Consider the following 20,505-nt stretch of genomic DNA (forward strand, 5'->3'; position numbering starts at 1 on the left):
CGTTCAGTATCGTAAGCATCAGGTTCATGGACATCTTTGCCACAAGCGTTTTTGCTGCAAACATTTTCACCACATAACTAATTGGCTACAAGGCAATTGTGCCATTAAAAAAAAGATAAACAATGAAACAGGTAGATTAAAAAGGACATAATGAAACATGAGAAAAGACTGACAGAATTACACAGACTTTATTGTGAAATACAAGATCTCTGAATGCATTTAAAATGTGTATAGGTTCATGTCAATGCTATGCAAATAACATTTCATTTTGTGGGCTCCACCTGAGCAGTTTGTCTTCCAAGTCTTTTGTTCACAGTATATAATAGTATTTTTTTTTTTTTTTTTTTTTGCTTAACTGATTTATCTCTTCATTTGGCATCACACTTCTTTTTCACCAATATTTATTCCTTCATTTGGAGAGGTATCAACTTCCAAACACTAGGATGTATATTTGTATCTGAGTTTTGTACTGCACTGTGAAAACCTCTACACTGTTATTTGTTCTTTGTCACATGTCATCGATGAATGTTCCAAACTTCTATGGGAAATGTGGCTGCAACTCTGCATGTAGTGTGTTTTTAAATATGAAACCAATGATGTTCCAGCCTGGCGGAGCAGAGACTAGAACCTGCCCCATGACTTGAGGGTGCAGCAAAATGCGCCCTCGTGATTGTCCTAAAAGTATGCCGAAAGGACATTCTTGGGGCAGGACATGCTCTCTGCTCCTGCTTCACTGCCTAACCCTGCATCCGTCTCCATGAAAACAAAACAAGTTATTCCTTATCAACAGCAAAGCCTGAGCTAATCAAACTCCCTAGTATCACTATTCCCTAAAGATCTCATGTGACTTCTGCCAACAAAAACGAGGGCTCAAATAAGTCATTTTGTCTTCCTGCCATGGAGAGCAGGAGGGCCCTCTGACTCCGTTCTTGTCAACTTATATGTGATTGTCTTTTCATTACCCTCTCACCCCCCGTTTTAGGTTTTCTCACCCGCTGTGCTGGACGCAGCAAACTCTTGGGACAAATCATCAGTTCAGTTCAGTTCAGTCGCTCAGTTGTGTCCGACTCTTTGCAACCCCATGAGTCGCAGCACGCCAGGCTTCCCTGTCCATCACTAACTCCCGGAGTCTACCCAAACCTATGTCCATCGAGTCAGTGATGCCATCCAGCCATCTCATTCTCTGTAATCCCCTTCTCCTGCTGCTCCCAATCCTTCCCAGCATCAGGGTCTTTTCCAATGAGTCAACTCTTCGCATGAGGTGGCCAAAATATTGGAGTTTCAGCTTCAACATCAGTCCTTTCAATGAACACCCAGGACTGATCTCATTTAGGATGGACTGGTTGGATCTCCTTGCAGTCCAAGGGACTTTCAAGAGTCTTCTCCAGTACCACAGTTCAAAAGCATCAATTCTTCAGCACTTAGCTTTCTTTATAGTCCAACTCTCACATCCATACATGACTACTGGAAAAACCATAGCCTTGACTACATGGACCTTTGTTGGCAAAGTAATGTCTCTGCTTTTAAATATGCTATCTAGGTTGGTCATAACTTTCAAATCATCATCATCTATCAACTCAATAAAACCATCAACAATGTCACTAACTAGAAGAAATGTTCATGCATTTTAAACCCAACCGTCAGATCAAAAAGTGTCAACCAGTTATTTATCTTTCAAAACAAAGATGTCAAAGCAAAAGTACCTAGAACCAGAAATATTAGCTTCAACATTAGAGCTCATGTATAATATTTACCTCAATATTGCCTCCTTAGAAAATCTAACTTCTACTTGCAATAATAAAAAACAGAGGAAAACATTTAAAAGCATTGAGAATAAAAATTACAACCAATCATTCTCAACAAAAGTCTTCAAATGTGTCTATCATTTGAATAGATTTCAAAGTCTATTTCTCTTTGAGCGACATGCCAAGAGTTAATCAAATATGAATTTTTACATCATGTCTTCAATATTATTCACTTTATATATATATATATATTTATTATTATTATTATACTGGACTTTTAACAAACCTTGTGAACCTTATGGCAGAATACATTGCCAGTAGATTTTATGAAAATTAACACAGAACACCACTTTACCCACACTTTCAGTACTCTTCTTTATCATGAAATATTAAAACAAAAGGAAGAAAAATATGTTTTTTTCTCTACTTTCTAAAATATTCTCTACTGAAAACATGGTTATGCCCTTCGCAGCATTCTCTTCCCTTTCAGCCAAACAATTATCTTTTGAATGAAATTCCTCAACAGTTATTGAGCACTTCTATCAAAAGTAAGTTTTATTATCTCTTCCTGGGCAAGAGTGCTAAGAGAATCAACTATGGGTTAAGGGCATACTGTTGTTTTCTTCTATACTAAGTTAAGTAAACAAATCCAGAATCATTGAGAAACATGATGTTAGTTCATTAACCCTTTGATGTGAAGTGTGAGCTATTAGGATTCATGATGTCTATATTCCTGATAAGTAACAGTCAGGAACTTATTAGTAAGATGAAACTTATAATTATTAATCTCTATCAATCCTGAGTGAAATTTCAAGTTCTAAGTTTCCTGTAATACTGCTTACACAAGTGCCTATTCTGGATACCTAGAAGACATCCAATAAGTGATTACTCGATCAAAGATAATGATTTGTGACGAACAATGCTAAACATATCTGTGAAACTTGGAAATATAACATATAGTTCAGAAAGCTGTGGTACATATACACAATGGAGTATTACTCAGCCATTAAAAAGAATACATTTGAATCAGTTCTAATGAGATGGATGAAACTGGAGCCTATTATACAGAGTGAAGTAAGCCAGAAAGAAAAACATCAATACAGTATACTAACGCATATATATGGAATTTAGAAAGATGGTAACAATAACCCTGTATACAAGAAAGCAAAAGAGACACTGATGTATAAAACAGTCTTTTGGACTCTGTGGGAGAGGGAGAGGGTGGGATGATTTGGGAGAATGGCATTGAAACATGTATAATATCATGTATGAAACGAGTCGCCAGTCCAGGTTCGATGCACGATACTGGATGCTTGGGGCTGGTGCACTGGGACAACCTAGAGAGATGGTATGGGAGGGAGGAGGGAGGAGGGTTCAGGATGGGGAACATGTGTATACGTGTGGTGGATTCATGTTGATATATGGCAAAACCAATACAATACTGTAAAGTTAAAAAATAAAATAAAAAAGAAATTAAAAAAAAAAGAAAAGAAATGGATAGACCAATTACTTATACACGTAAAATTCCTAAAAAACAACCCTAAAAAAAGAATGTAGGGCAGGTAAGCACCAGAGTAACATGTCAGCTCTGTTTCAACTGCATGGTAAAATAAATATAGACTCCACAGTGCAATCACATTGTTTTCAAGAGCACCCTGGAGTCAGCTAAAAGTGGTTATCTTCATAACTAAGATAACCTAGCTATGCAGGTGGAAACCTTGCTGTTTTTAATCATCATGTATGCTTGCTAAAGGGCTATGAATATGCCTCCTGGATGGGCAGTTCTGCAAAAGCCTGTACAGAAAGATAAGATGACTTCCACCCCACCTTTCAGAATTAGATGGTTAGCGCTGTGCTTATTCAATATGTTTTCCTTTTGTAAGAGTTTCTACATTTGATTAGTAGGCGATATTAGAATGCAGCACCGTAAATCACTCTTCTTCGTTTATTTGGGTCTTTACCTGCAGATGTAGTTGGTAATAAAAATACATTTCAGTCTCCATCAAGTTTAGTTAGTTTCAGGGGGAAAAAAAATTAAATTTTTAAGACCTCAGTGTGATAGTTCAGAGGCAATATGATAAAATGAAATTTAAACTCATTCATTCTCTAAAGCATTAAACCTTAATAGAACAATCAAAATTTATCAAAGCTGCCTACTATCTTTTTCACTTTCCTTTCTCTTTTGATTAAAAAATAATTTTTACTGTGATCTGAGAAAATAGTCGGGTCAGAGAATTGGTATTAACTAACTGTGATTCTTTCTGCACACCTCTCTTGCAATCTGTTTTGCAATGAAATGAAAGTATCACTGCCTTTTTTGCACCTTTCAGATAGAGATAATCACTCTAACACTGTACCTGGTTGAGGTGTGTGATGTGATAACATGTTTGGTCTCACCAGACTAACTTGGGGGACACTTAGCACTTATTGTGACATCAGTCAGGTCTTCCCTAAACCTCCATGGTTTCATCTGTAGAGTAGGGATAATGACAAGGCCTACTGAACGAGATAAAAAGACCATACAGGGGATAATAGTTATTTTTACTTTGTATGCCCAAAATCTACACAAGTACTTGGCATATAACAGATTCTCAAAAATATTTTGTCAAATGAATGACATGATATTTTTTAACTGTATTTTAATGATTTGTTTTCCTGAATATATCACACGAGAATGATCACACCCTACCTTTTTATGTTTACCACTTTGTGTTCTGTTTTTTTGTTATAATTTAGCAATCTAATAATATGATATTCTTTCAAGATAATATTTACTACTATTTATTAATACCAACTTATGTGTTTTGTGTTATCCAGTCATATTTTATGATTGTTTTCTTACTAAAGTTGAAGTAACTTTTATATATTTGATCAAACTGAAAGGATTAAACTGGGTTCCTATGGACCATGGCTGCCAACGTGAATGGATACCAAATGTGCCTGTTTCATAGAGCAATAAATAAAAGCAAGCAGAATATAGTGAAAAACACTAAGAGTGCCTGTGTTTGAAACTCAAAGGTACTTAAATATGTTAGCATCTATTCTCTTCCTATATATATAAATCTATAAGATAATCCTAAAAATCAATTAAGTGATAGATCTAATTATGCTGAACTACATTCTATTTCTAAAAGTACCATATTTCAGACATTTTTGCTATCATAATTATAAAACATTATGATCATACTTTTATATTCCGATAGTCTATACTCATCTATGATTCTTTGGTATATATGTAGTATTAAACATATATGCATATTACCCCAGGGCCCAGCATATTGTAAGTGGAAGTGCAAGTGAAGTTGCTCAGTCATGTCCAACTCTTTGCAACCCCATGAACTGTAACCTACCAGGCTCCTCCATCCATGGAATTTTCCAGGCAAGAATAATGGAGTGGGTTGCCATTTCCTTCTCCAGAAGATCTTCCTGACCCAGGGATTGAACCCGGGTCTCCTGCATTGTAGGCAGATGCTTTACCGTCTGAGCCACAGGGAAGTCCCAGCACATTGTAAGCACCTAGTAAATATTCTCTAAACAAATGAAAGTAATGTGAATCCATGCAAATCATGATTTCCTATTTTATTTGACAAATCAAACTTATGCTCAACCTATTACTTTGAATATTTTTCCTACTTCTATTTTTTTCTATTAAAATTAAATACAAAGTGAAGACCAGACTTGAGAATTTCCTGAGCAAACAAAACCATTCAGGCCATCTAAGCAAAACTATATCTATTTTATTTCATGAACATATGCAAAATTTAACTTAGGTTATTTCTTGTAAATTACTCTGACAATCCTAAATCATCTTCCTAAAAACTTTGAGATAATCACTTTAAACAAATCTCCTGCCATCAGGAAGCACCCATTATAATGACTAATCATTATAAAAGTTAAACAACTTCCTCACTTTCCCTTTTAATTCATTTTGTGACATCATGCCCCTGAGCTCTGAGCTTTAGATTAGTCTTAGAATTTGAACACACTCAGCTTGCAAAGTGTTCTTATGTGTACAATAAACTCTTGCTAATTACTCCTTGTTGACTTGGTGATTTAACTTTGCTATTTACAGATTTCTGACAGTTTCTGGTGTCAGAAGTTATGATTCAGAAAAGACCCCCAATTACCTCAAGGCTAGTGAGTAATCAGGTTCTAATGCTTTCTTGTTGACCCTGGAGTTTGAGGTTAAGTCCTCTGCTCTCTTTGCATTCTGAGCTCTGACTTTATTGTGCAGATCTGTAGTTTGTTTACTAAGGTGTCAACTATAAATTGGGACTTGCCAAGAGCATTTGCCATCTGCCTCTGTGGAGACTGAATCCTGTGCCGCTGCAGCTGTTGACCTTCAACACCCCCTGAGGAAGTTCAAGGTGGAGTGAGGCACTCTGTGCTCCAGGGAATATGGTGGCGCAGGTCTTAGATAGTTAGATGTTTTTAGCAACAAATTTTATGGTCTCAATTCTTGCATCTCCTCATATCTAGAAAAGCACTAAATCCCTTTATGGTGATGTCAGATCCTCATGACCAGCAGAAAACCTTTTGTAAAATAACTGCTTAATGGTACTGAACTCTGCCTACATATTGACCTTCCTCCCACTGCCTCTTTGGAGCAGTGTCTCAGAGCTGAGGTGCTGTCTCCCAGGCTGCAGTCCTCATTTTGCCCCAAATAAAACTTAACTCACAACTCTCTAGTTGTGCCTCATTTTTTAGTTGACAGAGGCTTCTTGGTAATTCATCCCATTCTCTTCAAAAGGCAGGGAACGCGAATCTCTGTGTTTTGGAACAGCTGTTAAGAAACAGGATCCTTCATAGTTAAGATGTCTTAGGGAATTTAAAAGTAAAGACAGGTTCTAAGTAGTCTAAAACATTTTCCACTTCTGTTAAAAAAAAAAAACAAAAACCCTCCTGGTGTGTTATATATATATATATACTCACTATGGACCAGCAGCTTTTGCCTATTTGGAAAATGAATAATTTTGGATAATTTTGAATTGTAGGGGCCACTTTTGGGAATGATTAACTTAGAATAGATAACCTATCTTAAGGGAAAATCTAGGAAAGCAGCCTTCACACTTCTCAGAGACAACAGAATGCATTGTTTGATTGGCATTCAGAAGCTTCTAAAAGACAAACTGTCTCCAAAACATAGCTTCTCTAAAAGGACTTTTAAAGCATACAAATAAAATAATCTTTAAAAAAAAAAAAGGGTTGCCACTTCCTCCTCCAGGGGATCTTCCTGACCCAGGGATCAAACTTGCCTCTCTTGCATGGCAGGCAGATTCTTTATTGCTGAGTCACCTGGGAAGCCCAAATTGTGTATACGTACACAGTTTGTGTATATGTACACAATTGTGTATATGCATACAATTTGTGTATATGTACACAATTTGTGTACATCTACACAAGCCCAAATTGTGTACATGTACACAATTGTGTATATGTGTGTGTGTACACACACATCCACACACACACACATATATAAATATGGCATTTTAAAAAATATATATATTTAATACATATATATTTAATAGTCTATATTTAATAGACTTAAAAAAAAAAGTATTTCTAGGAATTAAATATTCCTAAAATTCCCAGAAATATAGAAACTAACCAGATGATTTTCAAGTTCACATAATCTGGTATAGTCTTTGATAAACTGAGGTTAGTGTAAGATTGTTGGTTTAATGAAAGCAGGTATGTCTTCAGAGATGTCAATATTAAATGTAATGCAAACAAACAGCCTCTCCTACCAGGCTTTACTAGTCATATAAGCTCATGCTATATCAATGTTATAAAGCTTGTCAACAAAATATTATAACTTAAAAGGTGGTTAGCTACTTGATGTCTAATCTAAGCATAATTGTTAAAAAAACACATAACTTAAATAGATATGAATAAGTTTATGTTATATTAAGTAATGATTAAAGAGCATTCATTATATATTTAAATCATTTCCAAATAAGATAATAACTGAACCCTGACATATTAATTACTACATAGGTTATTCACTTTTGTTTTTTACTTTTAACAGAGAGACCAGATATTTGAGTCTACATTTAAACATGTCTTTTCCATATTAAAAATTATATATGAAAAAAATATGTCTCTAAAAATTATAAAGTTTATAATTGTGTATTTATGAATTTGCTGACCTACTATAGAATGCTATATGACAATTCACAATTGTCAATTATATATATGACAATTCACAAATGCCTGCTTCCTCATTTTCATTGGCACGTAAAGGTTACTAACCCTTAAAATTTATAATCAATACTTAAAATTATTAAAAACAATAAGAGCAAAGGAAAGTAACTTTGCATTATAATGTACGGGAAGAAAATCTGATGAGTATATAAGAAATATAGAATGTGCTGTTGTAAAAATAAAAAATTAATTTCGTCTAAAAAATGAGTGTCTATACTGGAATAAGAAAGGAAAAATAATAAGATAAAAACTAGATGGATATAGAAAGTTGCAGAAGGTTTGTGGAAAATAAATCTTATATTGTGTGGTCAAAGCTGGTTAAAATTGAGTAGATTTATTTATAAGGCTTAAAAAAATGAGTTCAATAATATATCAAAACAAAACTAGAGTTTAATTTTAACTCTGTATTTTTTTCTTTATTTTATTGCTGTGCTCTTAAGATTATACAGTTTATTTATTTATTTTTTAAGATTTAATATAATCCACTTTGGTAACAAAGATCTTGGTCTTATGAAATTGTTTCTGTGGTTAGTGTTTTCTTCATCAGGTCTCAGATTACTAAGACCTAAGTCAGTTCAATATTAGAAGGCTAAAGTGTTTTTTGTTCTGTGTGTATGTTACATGTGTGTGTGTTTACAATCATGTAACGTTCTGTACTTGCCTCTGAAATGATTTAATTGCCACTTTGGTTCAATAAACTAAGTTTTTGCTTCACAATGACTGATGCTATTTAATCAGTATTTGATATCTTGTTCAGCTGTTTAGTCGTGTCCGACTCTATGTGACCCCATGGACTGCAGTACGCCAGGTTTCCCTGTCTTTCACCATCTCCCTGAGCTTGCTTAAACCCGTGTCCATTGAGTCGGTGATGCCATCCAACCATCTCATCCTCTGTCATCCCTTATCCTCCCACCTTCAATTTTTCCCAGCATCAGGGTCTTTTCCAATGAGTCAGTTCTTCACAACAGGTGGCCACAGTGTTGGAGCTTCAGTTTCAGCATCAGTCCTTCGAATAAATATTCAGGACGTATTTCCTTTAGGATTAACTGGTTTGATCTCCTTGCAGTCCAAGGGACTCTCAAGAGTCTTCTCCAACACCACAGTTCAAAAGCATCAATTCTTCAGCACTCAACCTTCTTTAAAGTTAAACTCTCACATCCATACATGACTACTGGAAAAACCATAGCCTTGACTAGACGGACCTTTGTTGGTAGGGTGATGTCTCTGTTTTTTTAATATTGTCTAGGTTTGTCATAGATTTTCTTCCAAGGAGCAAGCATCTTTTAATTTCATGGTTGAGTCACCATCTACAGTGATTTTGGAGCCCAAGAAAATAAAGTCTATCACTGTTTCTATTGTTTCCCCATCTATTTGTCATAAAGTGACCAGACTGAATGCCATGATCCTTGTTTTTTGAATATTGAGTTTAAAGTCAGCTTTTTCTCTCTCCTCTTTCTCCTTAATCAAAAGGCTCTTTAGTTCATATTTGCTTTCTGCCATTAGGGTGGTATCATGTGCATTTCTTAAGTTATTGATATTTCTCTCTGCAGTCTTGATTCCAGCTTGCGCTTCATCCAGCCTAGCATTTTGTATGATGTACTCTGCATATAAGTTAAATAAGCAGGGTGACAATACACAGCCTTGACATACTCCTTTTCCTATTTGGAACCAGTCCATTGTTCCTTGTCTGGTCCTAACTGTTGCTTCTTGACCTGCATACAGGTTCCTCAGGAGGCAGATGAGGTAGTCTGGTATTCCCATCTCTTTAAGAATTTTCCACAGTTTGTTGTGGTCCACACAGCAAAGACTTTAGCATAGTCAATAAGCAAAAGTAGATATTTTTCTGGAATTCCCTTGCTTTTTCTATAATCCAACAGATGTTGGCAGTTTGATCTCTGGTTCCTCTGCCTTTTCTAAATTCAGTTTGCACATCTGGAAGTACTTGGTTCACGTACTATTGAAGCCTAGCTTGGAGAATTTTGAGCATTACTTTGCTAGTGTGTGAGATGAGTACAGTTGTTCAGTAGTTTGAACATTCTTTGGCATTGCCTTTCTTTGGGCTTTGAATGAACACTACCTTTCCCAGCCCTGTAGCCACTGCAGAGTTTTCTAAATTTGCTAACCATTTTTAATAAATTTCCTCAAGTCCAATTTTGAATGCACTCTTTTGGATTTCAAAATAACTGAGAATTTCCAGAGGGTACCTGGAAGATCTCAAAAGACTTATGTTCTCTCCTTATTAAAAAAATAAAAATAAAAAGGATGTTAATTTATTTAGCCTTATTGGATATTTTAAATTGCATGAGAAAGATTGTCAAATAAAAAGTAACATTTAAACTTCTTAGATTATATCTACATGAATATATATATATATTATTATGTGTTCTAGAAAGTATGTGAAATTATTTTTTAAAAATCTGATATGTACTAGTATGATCAGTCATAATTTTAGCTTTTTTACAATTTTGTATGTCAACAAAAAATTGCTTTTTAATTGTTTTGGTGAAATATTATCAGACCTTTAACTGTGACTGATTTTAAGTTTTTTGTCACCCAAACACAGTGATTGTTTTACCTTTGATTTTCTCCAAAAGTATTTGCAGTCAACTACAAGCCTGGAAAGTCCCATGGATGGAGGAGCCTGGTAGGCTGCAGTCCATGGGGTCGAAAAGAGTCAGAGGCGACTGAGTGAATTCACTTTCACTTTTCACTTTCATGCATTGGAGAAGGAAATGGCAACCCACTCCGGTGTTCTTGCCTGGAGAATCCCAGGGACGGGGGAGCCTGGTGGGCTGCTGTCTGTGGGGTTGCACAGAGTCGGACACGACTGAAGCGACTTAGCAGCAGTAGCAGCAGCACAAGCCTGGAAAATCCCATGGACGGAGGAGCCTGGTAGGCTGCAGTCCATGGGGTTGCTAAGAGTCGGACACTACTGAGCAACTTCCCTTTCACTTTTCACTTTCACGCACTGGAGAAGGAAATGGCAACCCACTCCAGTGTTCTTGACTGGAGAATCCCAGGGACGGGGGAGCCTGGTGGGCTTCCCTCTATGGGGTTGCATGGAGTCGGACACGACTGAAGCGACTTAGCAGCAGAAGCAGCACAAGCGTAACTGTATACAAAAATATCAATAACCTCAGATATGCAGGCGACACCATCCTTATGGCAAAAAAGTGAAGAACTAAAGAGCCTCTTGATGAAAATGAAAGAGGAGAGTGAAAAAGCATATCATAATAGTAATTACCGTTGCTCCCAAGAGCATTGAGATGATTTCTTATAGAAAGTGTGATTATATGTAAGAAATTAAGATATGATCAAACAACATTTAGACAGTCCTGTATGAATACATAGGCACAAAATAAAATCATGAAAAACATTCTGTTGTTAAGACATTCCTGCCTCTAGCATGAAGTTAAATATGGAAAAATATATTTTATTTTCTAAATAAATAAATGCTTAAAACAATATAAAATTTAGGTAATTATGAAAAATAATAATTTTGAAAACTTTAGTAAGGAAGATTTTGTGTATGCCATAATAAAAATCACATATGTTTCATAACAGATACCTACTTTAGAGTCTTCATTAAAAAATCATTTAAAACACAGCTATATGTCTTAAATGTAACCATGAATAATGTTACTTATATTTAAAAATACTATAAATAAGAACATTTAACGTGCATGTATTTCAGGGCATGAAAAATTAAATTTTCAAAATGATTTGATATAAATAAAACGTGTTAATAATTGTTAAAACATCTAGCAAAACTGTCCATGGTTTTTCTTCTAAGCACTTCTTTGTATGTGAATGATTAATTCAAACATTATAAAATTAATTCCTTAGCTCATGTATTATATATTTCAGACAGATATTCATATAGAAAAATCTTTATCATCACCATTATGCCTAGTGTGTAATGCAGATTTAAGGTAAACACAACCTTTAACAGTACACAATGTATGTATAATATACAAGTATGCATATGCAATCCAAGTACAATTTGTATTGAGTTTTGCAATCATGCAATCCACCAGCATCTGAAATCAGGAAGACAAAACAAAATCCTGCCTTTTGGATCTGGAACACCTACAATGCAATCCAAAGCTTTAATGTTTGTTAGAAATATTAGAGGAACTTGAGAAAGTCACTCAACTTCTTTAAATTCCACTTTCCTTATTTGGAAAGTGAATTTAATTAAGCTTGTTTATCTCTTATTTTTAGTTAATTATTATCAAAGTATTTCAGACAAATATGCAGGCATAATATAGCACAACACTTCTTTCATCAGTAAATATTGATGTTACACTGTATTTGTCAGATATATTTTTACACCTCATGCTGCTTTCTTTGAGAAACAATCTCAGTTTTGTTATACCTTAGAATACAGTGCAGTGATTTTAATGATTTTTATACATTTTTCTAAAAAAAAAAAAGTCCATTAATTCCTATTTTTAATTCATGTTTAATGTAATCAAGGAAATAAACATTTTAATAGTTAAGTGATCAAGCTACATAACAAACATTGCTGGAAAGTCTGAATATATTTCACCATGAAAGCAAAATGATTAGCTGATGAACATGTTCACTGATGTATATTCAGCCCAGTTCCATTAAAAAATAATTAAATACAGGGAAAAAGAAAGGTTTCCAAGGAAGCAGCCTGAAATGCTTTACTGGTATTAAAGAGCAATCATAAAATAGTAGCTTTTCAGGTAGGTGGTTTTTTTGCCTATATTGACAGTTTCTGCTACATTGCTTTTGAGGGAAAAAGTACCTTTCTTTATTGACTTAATCTACTTGCTAACACATTTATTGTTTTCTTTTGAACCCTAGTCAAAATATCTTTAATGGAGTTTTTTTTTTCTTCAAAATGATATTGACCATTCAAGCTGATAAAAATCTTTATCAGAGGAGTGCTTTATTGTAGGTAATGGAATTGATTACATTATCTACACCTAAGGGTTTCAAATATAAAGTAAGACAATAAGTAGCAACAGATAAGAACAGAAGAATAAACTCTAGAAAGCTGTTAGAGGAACAAAATCACTGTTGTATCCTGAATCATAAAAACATGTATTTTATGTTTTTAAAAGAGCAAAGTCAACAAGGACACATACACTGTTTTCAAGTGAATAAATATATTTAGTTTTATTTTAATACCATGGTTTAAACCCAACTTTTGATCGTGCATATTATATTTTACAATAAGAAATTTCATAGCATAGTTCTAAATGTTACCACCATTAACTATGATTATTTCACTTCCTGTTTAAAAAAAATATAGAATTCAGTAAAACCTGCTTTGTTCTCCTTAGCCCTATGGCTCTTCTGTTGCCCTGCACTACGAGACTGAGACATTTCTGGGTTCGGTCACTTATCCTTTCAATAAACTACAACATGCAAGAGTGCCTTGTTGCTACCCGGACATTTGATAGTTAAAGTGAGGTATTATAGAAAGGTGATAAACAAGGACACACAGAAATCAGGCAGTATGCCAAGACCAGGAGACAGGGTTTTTTATTTTTTTAATAAGACATTCAACAAACTTCTCCTCAATATGAGGTCAATGGCCAATAAACTTTCTTCACTTGTTTAGAGATATAAATTTTTTTTACTATCTACAGAGAGAATAAGACTCTTCACGATTTACTTCATTTGAAGACATATATTTTCATCTTTTGATCTCAATGCAAGGGAAAAATAGAGGCAATTTAGTTCTTCAGTAAGAACTGTTATGCAATGATGGGCCAAATTAGAATCACTGCTTTCAAATTTATCTAATATACATAGAATATACTGAAATTAAACAAAGACTATAACCAGAGACACAAATGACATGGATGAGAAGTTTAAACAAAAAATATGTACTGCCAAGTGGAATATTATATTTAGAACAGCTGTATATAGAGAAATTTAAAATTAAAAGTCTATTTTTGTTTTAAAAATACAGCAGGTAGGAATGTTAGTTTAAACTAATCCACTAATTCTTTATGCAATTGTGTACAAATGCAAAAAGTGTGAAATACTTGGAATGGAAACATTTCTGTATTATATACTCTGAGAAATAGCTAATGCAGGAAATAATGGAAAACTGATTTGATATTTAGCATATCAGATTTCTGATACATTTATTATCAAATAATGATGTAAGCTAGGTTGAAATATTATGTACTGGTTTAAATAAACCTTCAGTGCATGTAGGATTCCACAGGGCCTTGAAAAGAAGAAAACAAAAATAAATAAATGAATGACATCAAATTAATAAAATGAAATAAACACATACTTTAACATGAATGTTTAAAATGCTTAAACACAAATTAAAACAACAACAACAACAACAACACACAGACCAACATAAATCTATTCTAGGTGAAAACTGTTATTAAAACTCATTAAATATATTTATATTAGTAATGTTTCCAAGCTCCCAACTTCCAATTAAATACTTTACAACCAAACACAAGGTGAAAGAGTGAGGACCAGTTAGCAAAATTTTATTCCCTTGGTTTTATAAGTGGAGTGAAAAAGTAACAGTTTTACTCAACTCTTCATATAGTCTTCATTTCCAGAAAATTAAATAATTAATAGGTAAGTCTATATGGCTCTCCTGATATTTTTATAGATCATCTTGAACACAAAGCTCCAAAAGAATTTTCAACCTACCACAATTATTATTACTTTAATGTATTCTTTATTGCAATTTTAAGTGACAGGAAATTAAAACATTTCAAAATTTTCACCTTTAAAAAAAGGAACTCCATTGTTCAGACATTGTGTATAAAAAGAAATAAAGGGTCTAAGAAGTCTAGAATATGGCAGCTGCTCCTAAGGAATGCAAAATTCAGTTGGAGAGACAGAAATGATATTGAAAAGATTAGCCATACTACAAGATAATAAGTTCCATATCAATACACAGGAGATATATACATAAATATATAGAGCATATAACAATATCTAGTACTGACAGCTACAGGTTAGGGTTTCAGGACCAGTAACTGTGGAAAGTATTCTATGGAAAGAGAGATCACTCCAGATCAAGGGTAGAGGATTGAAGTTGGGTTTAAAAAGAGACACATTATAGAGGAGGGGCATTTTAAACAAAACAGTTAAAAACAAAACAAACCAAAAACACTAAACAAGGGAGACAAGAACTAGCAACTTGTGTTGGAGCAGCTTAGTGGAATAAAATGTTTGTTTGGGAACAGTTAGAGCTAAAATTGCTTAAGTAGGAAAGAGTGTAATTTTAGCAGCTAGAATGCTGGTTTGAGTAATGTGGATTTTATCTTTTAAGCCTTAGTCAGCCATTAAGAGTTTTAAAGTAGAAATACAACATACTGCAAGGTACATGTTTGTGATTATTTCTTTTAGATTTATCTGTGATGTATATATAGATTAGAATAAGTAGAGACTTGAAGTAGGAAGTCAAGACCAAAACCAATGGAAATCCACCCTAAAGCAGCAATCAGTACTGGAAAGTGACTGTTCTTTATGATCCAATTTGTCATGTCAAGATGTTCCGGTTTTGTGAACAGTTGATCACTCAGGTTACAGCTCAGAGGCAACATCCTCAGGTCTTGCCTGATGAGTCTTCTCTCACAGTGAAGGCACAAGTGCTCCTACTTCACTGGACTCATCACTTAATCTCACCTGTCTGCTTATTTACATCATGGTCGTTTATCACCAAGTGAAACTCTGTCTCTTCATTTCTAGGTTATTTCCTGTCCTTATCCACAAAATGACAAGTTTATGAAGAAATAAAACTTGTGTATTCCTTGTTCACTGCTACCGAGAGAGTCAATTCCTAGGCAGATTGTTAAGAAGTCCAGGGTCCCCAAAGAGGAAAAAGGGCTCTGGGGCCCTCAAAGTGGAGACAGGAGTCTGGAATTCTCAAGGAAGAGGAAAGGGCAAACTTTTTTTTTGTCTACATTCCTTGCTGCTAAGTCGCTTCAGCCGTGTCCGACTTTGTGCAACCCCATAGACGGCAGCCCACTAGGCTCCTCTGTCCCTGGGATTCTCCAGGCAAGAATGCTGGAGTGGGTTGCCACTTCCTTCTCCTACATTTCTTAGTCTTATTCAATTACACAACTCAGTTTAAACTCTGTACTAGGGATTATACAACAACAGTGTATCCTGCTTGAGGACAGTTTCTCCTTCCTGAAAACCTTCTGACTAATCCTGATATTTCAGAATGTATATTATGGGAGTGGGTCTGGTAGGATCTTTCTATTGTTAAATTCTAATCTTGTTATCCTAAAATGTAAACTGTGGGAGTTGTTGCTGCTGCTGCTGCTAAGTCACTTCAGTCATGTCCGACTCTGTGTGACCCCAGAGACGGCAGCCCACCAGGCTCCTCTGTCCATGGGATTCTCCAGGCAAGAACACTGGAGTGGGTTGCCATTTCCTCCTCCAATGCATGAAAGTGAAAAGTCAAATTGAAGTCGCTCAGTCGTGTCCGACTCCTAGCGACCCCATGGACTGCAGCCTACCAGGCTCCTCTGTCCACGGGATTTTCTAGGCAAGAGTACTGGAGTGGGGTGCCATTGCCTTCTCCAAATTGTGGGAGTGGGTCTGGTAAAACTTGCACAAACTTGAGACGTTCTTTTGATTCATTGTAATAACTAATTAAAAAGTATATAACTCCATTGCTAACACTAGCAAGGGGGCATTCTTTCTGCCCCCTTCTGATGTCTATATCAGAAGCTTTCTCTATCTTTTTTATACTTTAATAAAATTTCATTACACAAAAGCTCTGAACAATGAAGCCTTGTCTCTGGCCCCGGATTGAATTCTTCTCCTCCATAGGGCAAGGATCCTGGCATCTTTCGTGGTTAAACAACAACAACCTTTCACTATAATCTCAGTGCCGGGATACCTTTTTTACTTTTATTTTTTAAATGATTATATAAATGAAAAAGGGTATACTCTCTTGAAGGTGGAAGTAAACTCAAGGCTTTGCTTGTATGTTCTACAGATAAGCATTTATGTATTTGCCAACCAAACATGTTATTTAAAAAAAAAAACACAAAAATTCTCCAGAATCATTAAGGCTAACATTTAAACGGATATTCAGTGTTTGGTATCTGTTCCCCAAATGGTAGTTGAATGAATGTAAAAAGAAAAAATATATTTTATAAATGTTAAAAATCTAGAATCTATATCCCAGTGTATTTTGTGACTCCTATCATTCATGTTTTTAATAAAGCTCTAACACAGATTCACCTTTTAATATTCTAAAATGGAGAACATATAATAGATTAAATATGTTCAGTGAAATAGATGTCATAAAGTATATGATCCTAGCTTTTGCTTCTATAAGTAGTTTATAATATTCTAATATTTGTCATGTGATGAGGACAAAAAACCTCAATAACTCTCAGTCCTCTTTAGCTAGCAGAGCATGAGGTGAGGGCAGGAAATTACCAGGAATATTAAAGCTCAACTAATGAAAATAAACGGTTCCCCTTAACTTGACTGTAGAGACAACAGTAATTTTAAAAAATACAGTACTTTTTCATGATTAACCACTCTGGGGATACTGCAACAGCTTTACAGCCTCATTGTTTCACTTATTAATGTAAGTCTAAAGATTATTCCCTATCAGAACATTGATGTTTCCTCTTTTTTGGCAAGCACTGGGTAGGGAGGCTTCCCAGCCCTCCATTTTGTGAATGAGCCATCACTAAACACCTTCCTGTTGATGGATATTTTCTGTTGTTTTCATCTTTAACTAGAAGATCTTATAAAAAGCTATTTCGTGTATAGCAAAACATATGTACTATGTCAAGTTCTAGAGACAGTATTGATAGATGGAGAATAAAATCAGGTACATCTTTGTTAAGATTTTTCAAAATCTCTCTCAAGAGGGAATTATAATATATGACAATGCTATTCTTTAAAGTGTAAATAATTGAGAAAAGTAAAATGGATATTTAAAAGATCACATGATTGAATAATATCTAGTCATTTAAACTATAAAGTAAAAGTTATTAATATCACAGTACAATAATACCCATGCTAAAATATGTAAACATGGTATGTTTATGTACATATATTTACAGATATACTCTGGATTCAGTGTCTGCATGTTTATTTTAACATGATAAAAAATCAAAATATAGGGGAAAAAAACCTTTAAAAGAGTAGAAAATAATACATACACTTGGAGCAAGTAATGTTTGTCTTAAGGCCCAATAATGACTCATTACTGATGTGCCCTTAAAGAAGAAAATTTAATCCTTCTTGACTAGAGTTTGTAGCAACTTTCTCACAAATTAAAAATAACTAAATAGCATTTCTGGAGCAATACAAAGTGTTTCTTATAATCTCAAAATTTGAAAAACATTGTATTTCTAATTCTAGTCTCATCTTAGACTGAAAAAATGACTAATTCATCAATTTTTATGTTATACTTTTCCAATGTAAGAAAATACTGAACCTATTTATATTTCTTTTTGAAAATTACACTGTATTAGACTAAAGCTTAAAAAAGTTTTCCTGTAATTTGATGGATTAAATCCAAATCTGTAAATCCACTTATAAGTACAAAGCTCATAAAATAATAACAACCCTGAAGTAATTCTGAGATGTGAAGAACTATGACTCTTTAAGTACTCTGAATTGCAAATTACATTCCTTTTCATATAAATTTTCTCTACTGTAATTCAGCTATATATGTTTAAAATTCTAATCATCATCTTAAAAATGTGGCATCATGAAAGGGTGTAATTTTCTGATAGTCTTGGTATAGAGCATGAGGTTAATGTTACATGTGGCTCTCTTTTAGAAAATTTTCTGTAATGCATTATTCTGAAAATTCTAATTCCTTTGCCTATTTGGTATGAAGCCAAACATTTATGGAAGTTATTTTTTCTTTAGTTCTCTACAGTTATTTATAAATTATTAAAACACTATACATCCTTATTTTGAAACAATAATACATGACTTAGCGACTGAACAACAAAAAAATCCAACATTTTAATGTTTTTCCCTCAAAATTATTACTGTTTCTTTTACTGGCAGAAGATATAAGCTAGTGAAGGTGAACAGAACTTATCCCGAAATATGTCTCTTTAGTATAAAAACTGCACTGAATTAAGAAAATGAGATTTTTAAGAAACTACAGACACAGAAGAAGCTTTGAAAACTGAGTAAAGTTAGCCTTTCATAAGAAACATTTACATTATAAGGGAACTCTCCATTTTTAAGACTGCCTCACTCTATACCAGAAAGAAGATGTTGACTACTCTAGAAACTCTTACCAGTGGAGAGGGCACTGACTTAAATCTTTATAACAACCATAACCTTGCTGACTGTGTTGTTCCCGGTTACCTCCCTTAACTTGCCTCCCCACTGCTGCACCTTTCTTTCATCTCTAGCTGGCAATGGTATTTATAGTGTTGACTTGGCTGTTTTAGGGAGTTAACTCAGTTTCTTTGTATATCTTACATGTAAACAGAAAATATACATGTTATTAAATTTTGCTTTTCTCCTGTTAATGTCTTTTATGATGGGATCACTCAGTCAAGAACCTAGACAGATAGAGGGAAAATTATTTTTCTACCCCTACAGTTTGAGATCCACAGTGGGACCTGCTGAAGCACCATAGTTCCTCTGGAGTCTGCTAAGGGAATCTGGAAAACGGGCAGAAGCTAGCCAAGCGTAATATTTCTTACCAAAGGCAGGTTTCCTGGGTCTGTCTCCCTATAGACAGATACAGATGCCTTTTGGGATGCCTCTAGCATCTATGGTCAAGCCATAAAAAGCCTATTGATTTGAGATGCTATTGTGATTAATGTGTCATGCGAGTGTATGTTCAAGCGAGTGTATGCTCCTCGGTTCTCTGTCTCGTCACAACAAAGATTTGGAGCGACGGACATTAAAGCCCTCGGCACGTCACAGCTCTCGGGTCTTGGACAAATTGTGTTATAGCTCTTAGGCAAATCAGTGTTACAGCTCTATTTTATTTAGAAGATAGCAGGAGAGAGAGTGAAAAAGAGAGAGAGAGAGAGAAAGAGAGAGAGAGAGAGAGAGAGAGAAAGAGAGAGAGAAGCAAAGAGCACACGCACGTGGGAGAGAGAGTCTGAGAGAAAGCACTTTGGCTCCTCCTTTTATATGTTTTTTCCTCTACCTGGGCCTGCCCTATGCAAATTGGGCTTAGCCAGGAGTGCTGTTTGTTCTGCCTGAAGTCTTCACTCTGGTCCTTGGACCTTCCTTTGACCTTCCTTGTCTTTTAGCCACCGCCATTTTGGACTCCTTTTCCCTATTCTACCTACCTAACAAATGTAAGATCCTACTTGTCAATAACCAGATGATGAATCCTGTGAACTGGAAAAACTTCTATATTTGAAGAAAAAATTAGAGAGCTCTCATTCTAACAATTTTCTTTTTGGTACCTATGGAAAGACCAAATTGAAAAGAGGACACTAAGAATTAAACTAGCCTGCCTTACAGATTCCTCTAACAAGATAAAATCACAAAGCCTCATTTATCATGCCTTTCAGCAGAAACTATCACATTTAGAGAACAGTTATAAAGATTAGTGGACATTCACATT

At 34.7% G+C, this 20,505-nt stretch overlaps 1 protein-coding gene across 3 annotated transcripts in view; it reads right to left on the reverse strand.

Moving 5' to 3' along the window:
• CCSER1 (coiled-coil serine rich protein 1) overlaps positions 1-20,505 on the reverse strand; it is a 1,488,467-nt gene that overhangs the window by 643,514 nt on the left and 824,448 nt on the right. Inside the window, exon 10 of one of the 3 annotated variants that reach the window (XM_070372149.1) lies at positions 12,891-14,166. The exons of the other annotated variants lie outside the window; for them this stretch is intronic. Coding sequence (XP_070228250.1) covers positions 14,104-14,166 — 63 coding nt within the window. The 3' untranslated portion in view covers positions 12,891-14,103. Of the gene's footprint in view, positions 1-12,890; positions 14,167-20,505 lie in introns of those variants that run through there. 3 annotated transcript variants of the gene reach the window in all.

This window comes from Bos mutus, chromosome 6 (genome assembly GCF_027580195.1).
Source record: "Bos mutus isolate GX-2022 chromosome 6, NWIPB_WYAK_1.1, whole genome shotgun sequence".
Lineage (NCBI taxonomy): Eukaryota > Metazoa > Chordata > Mammalia > Artiodactyla > Bovidae > Bos > Bos mutus.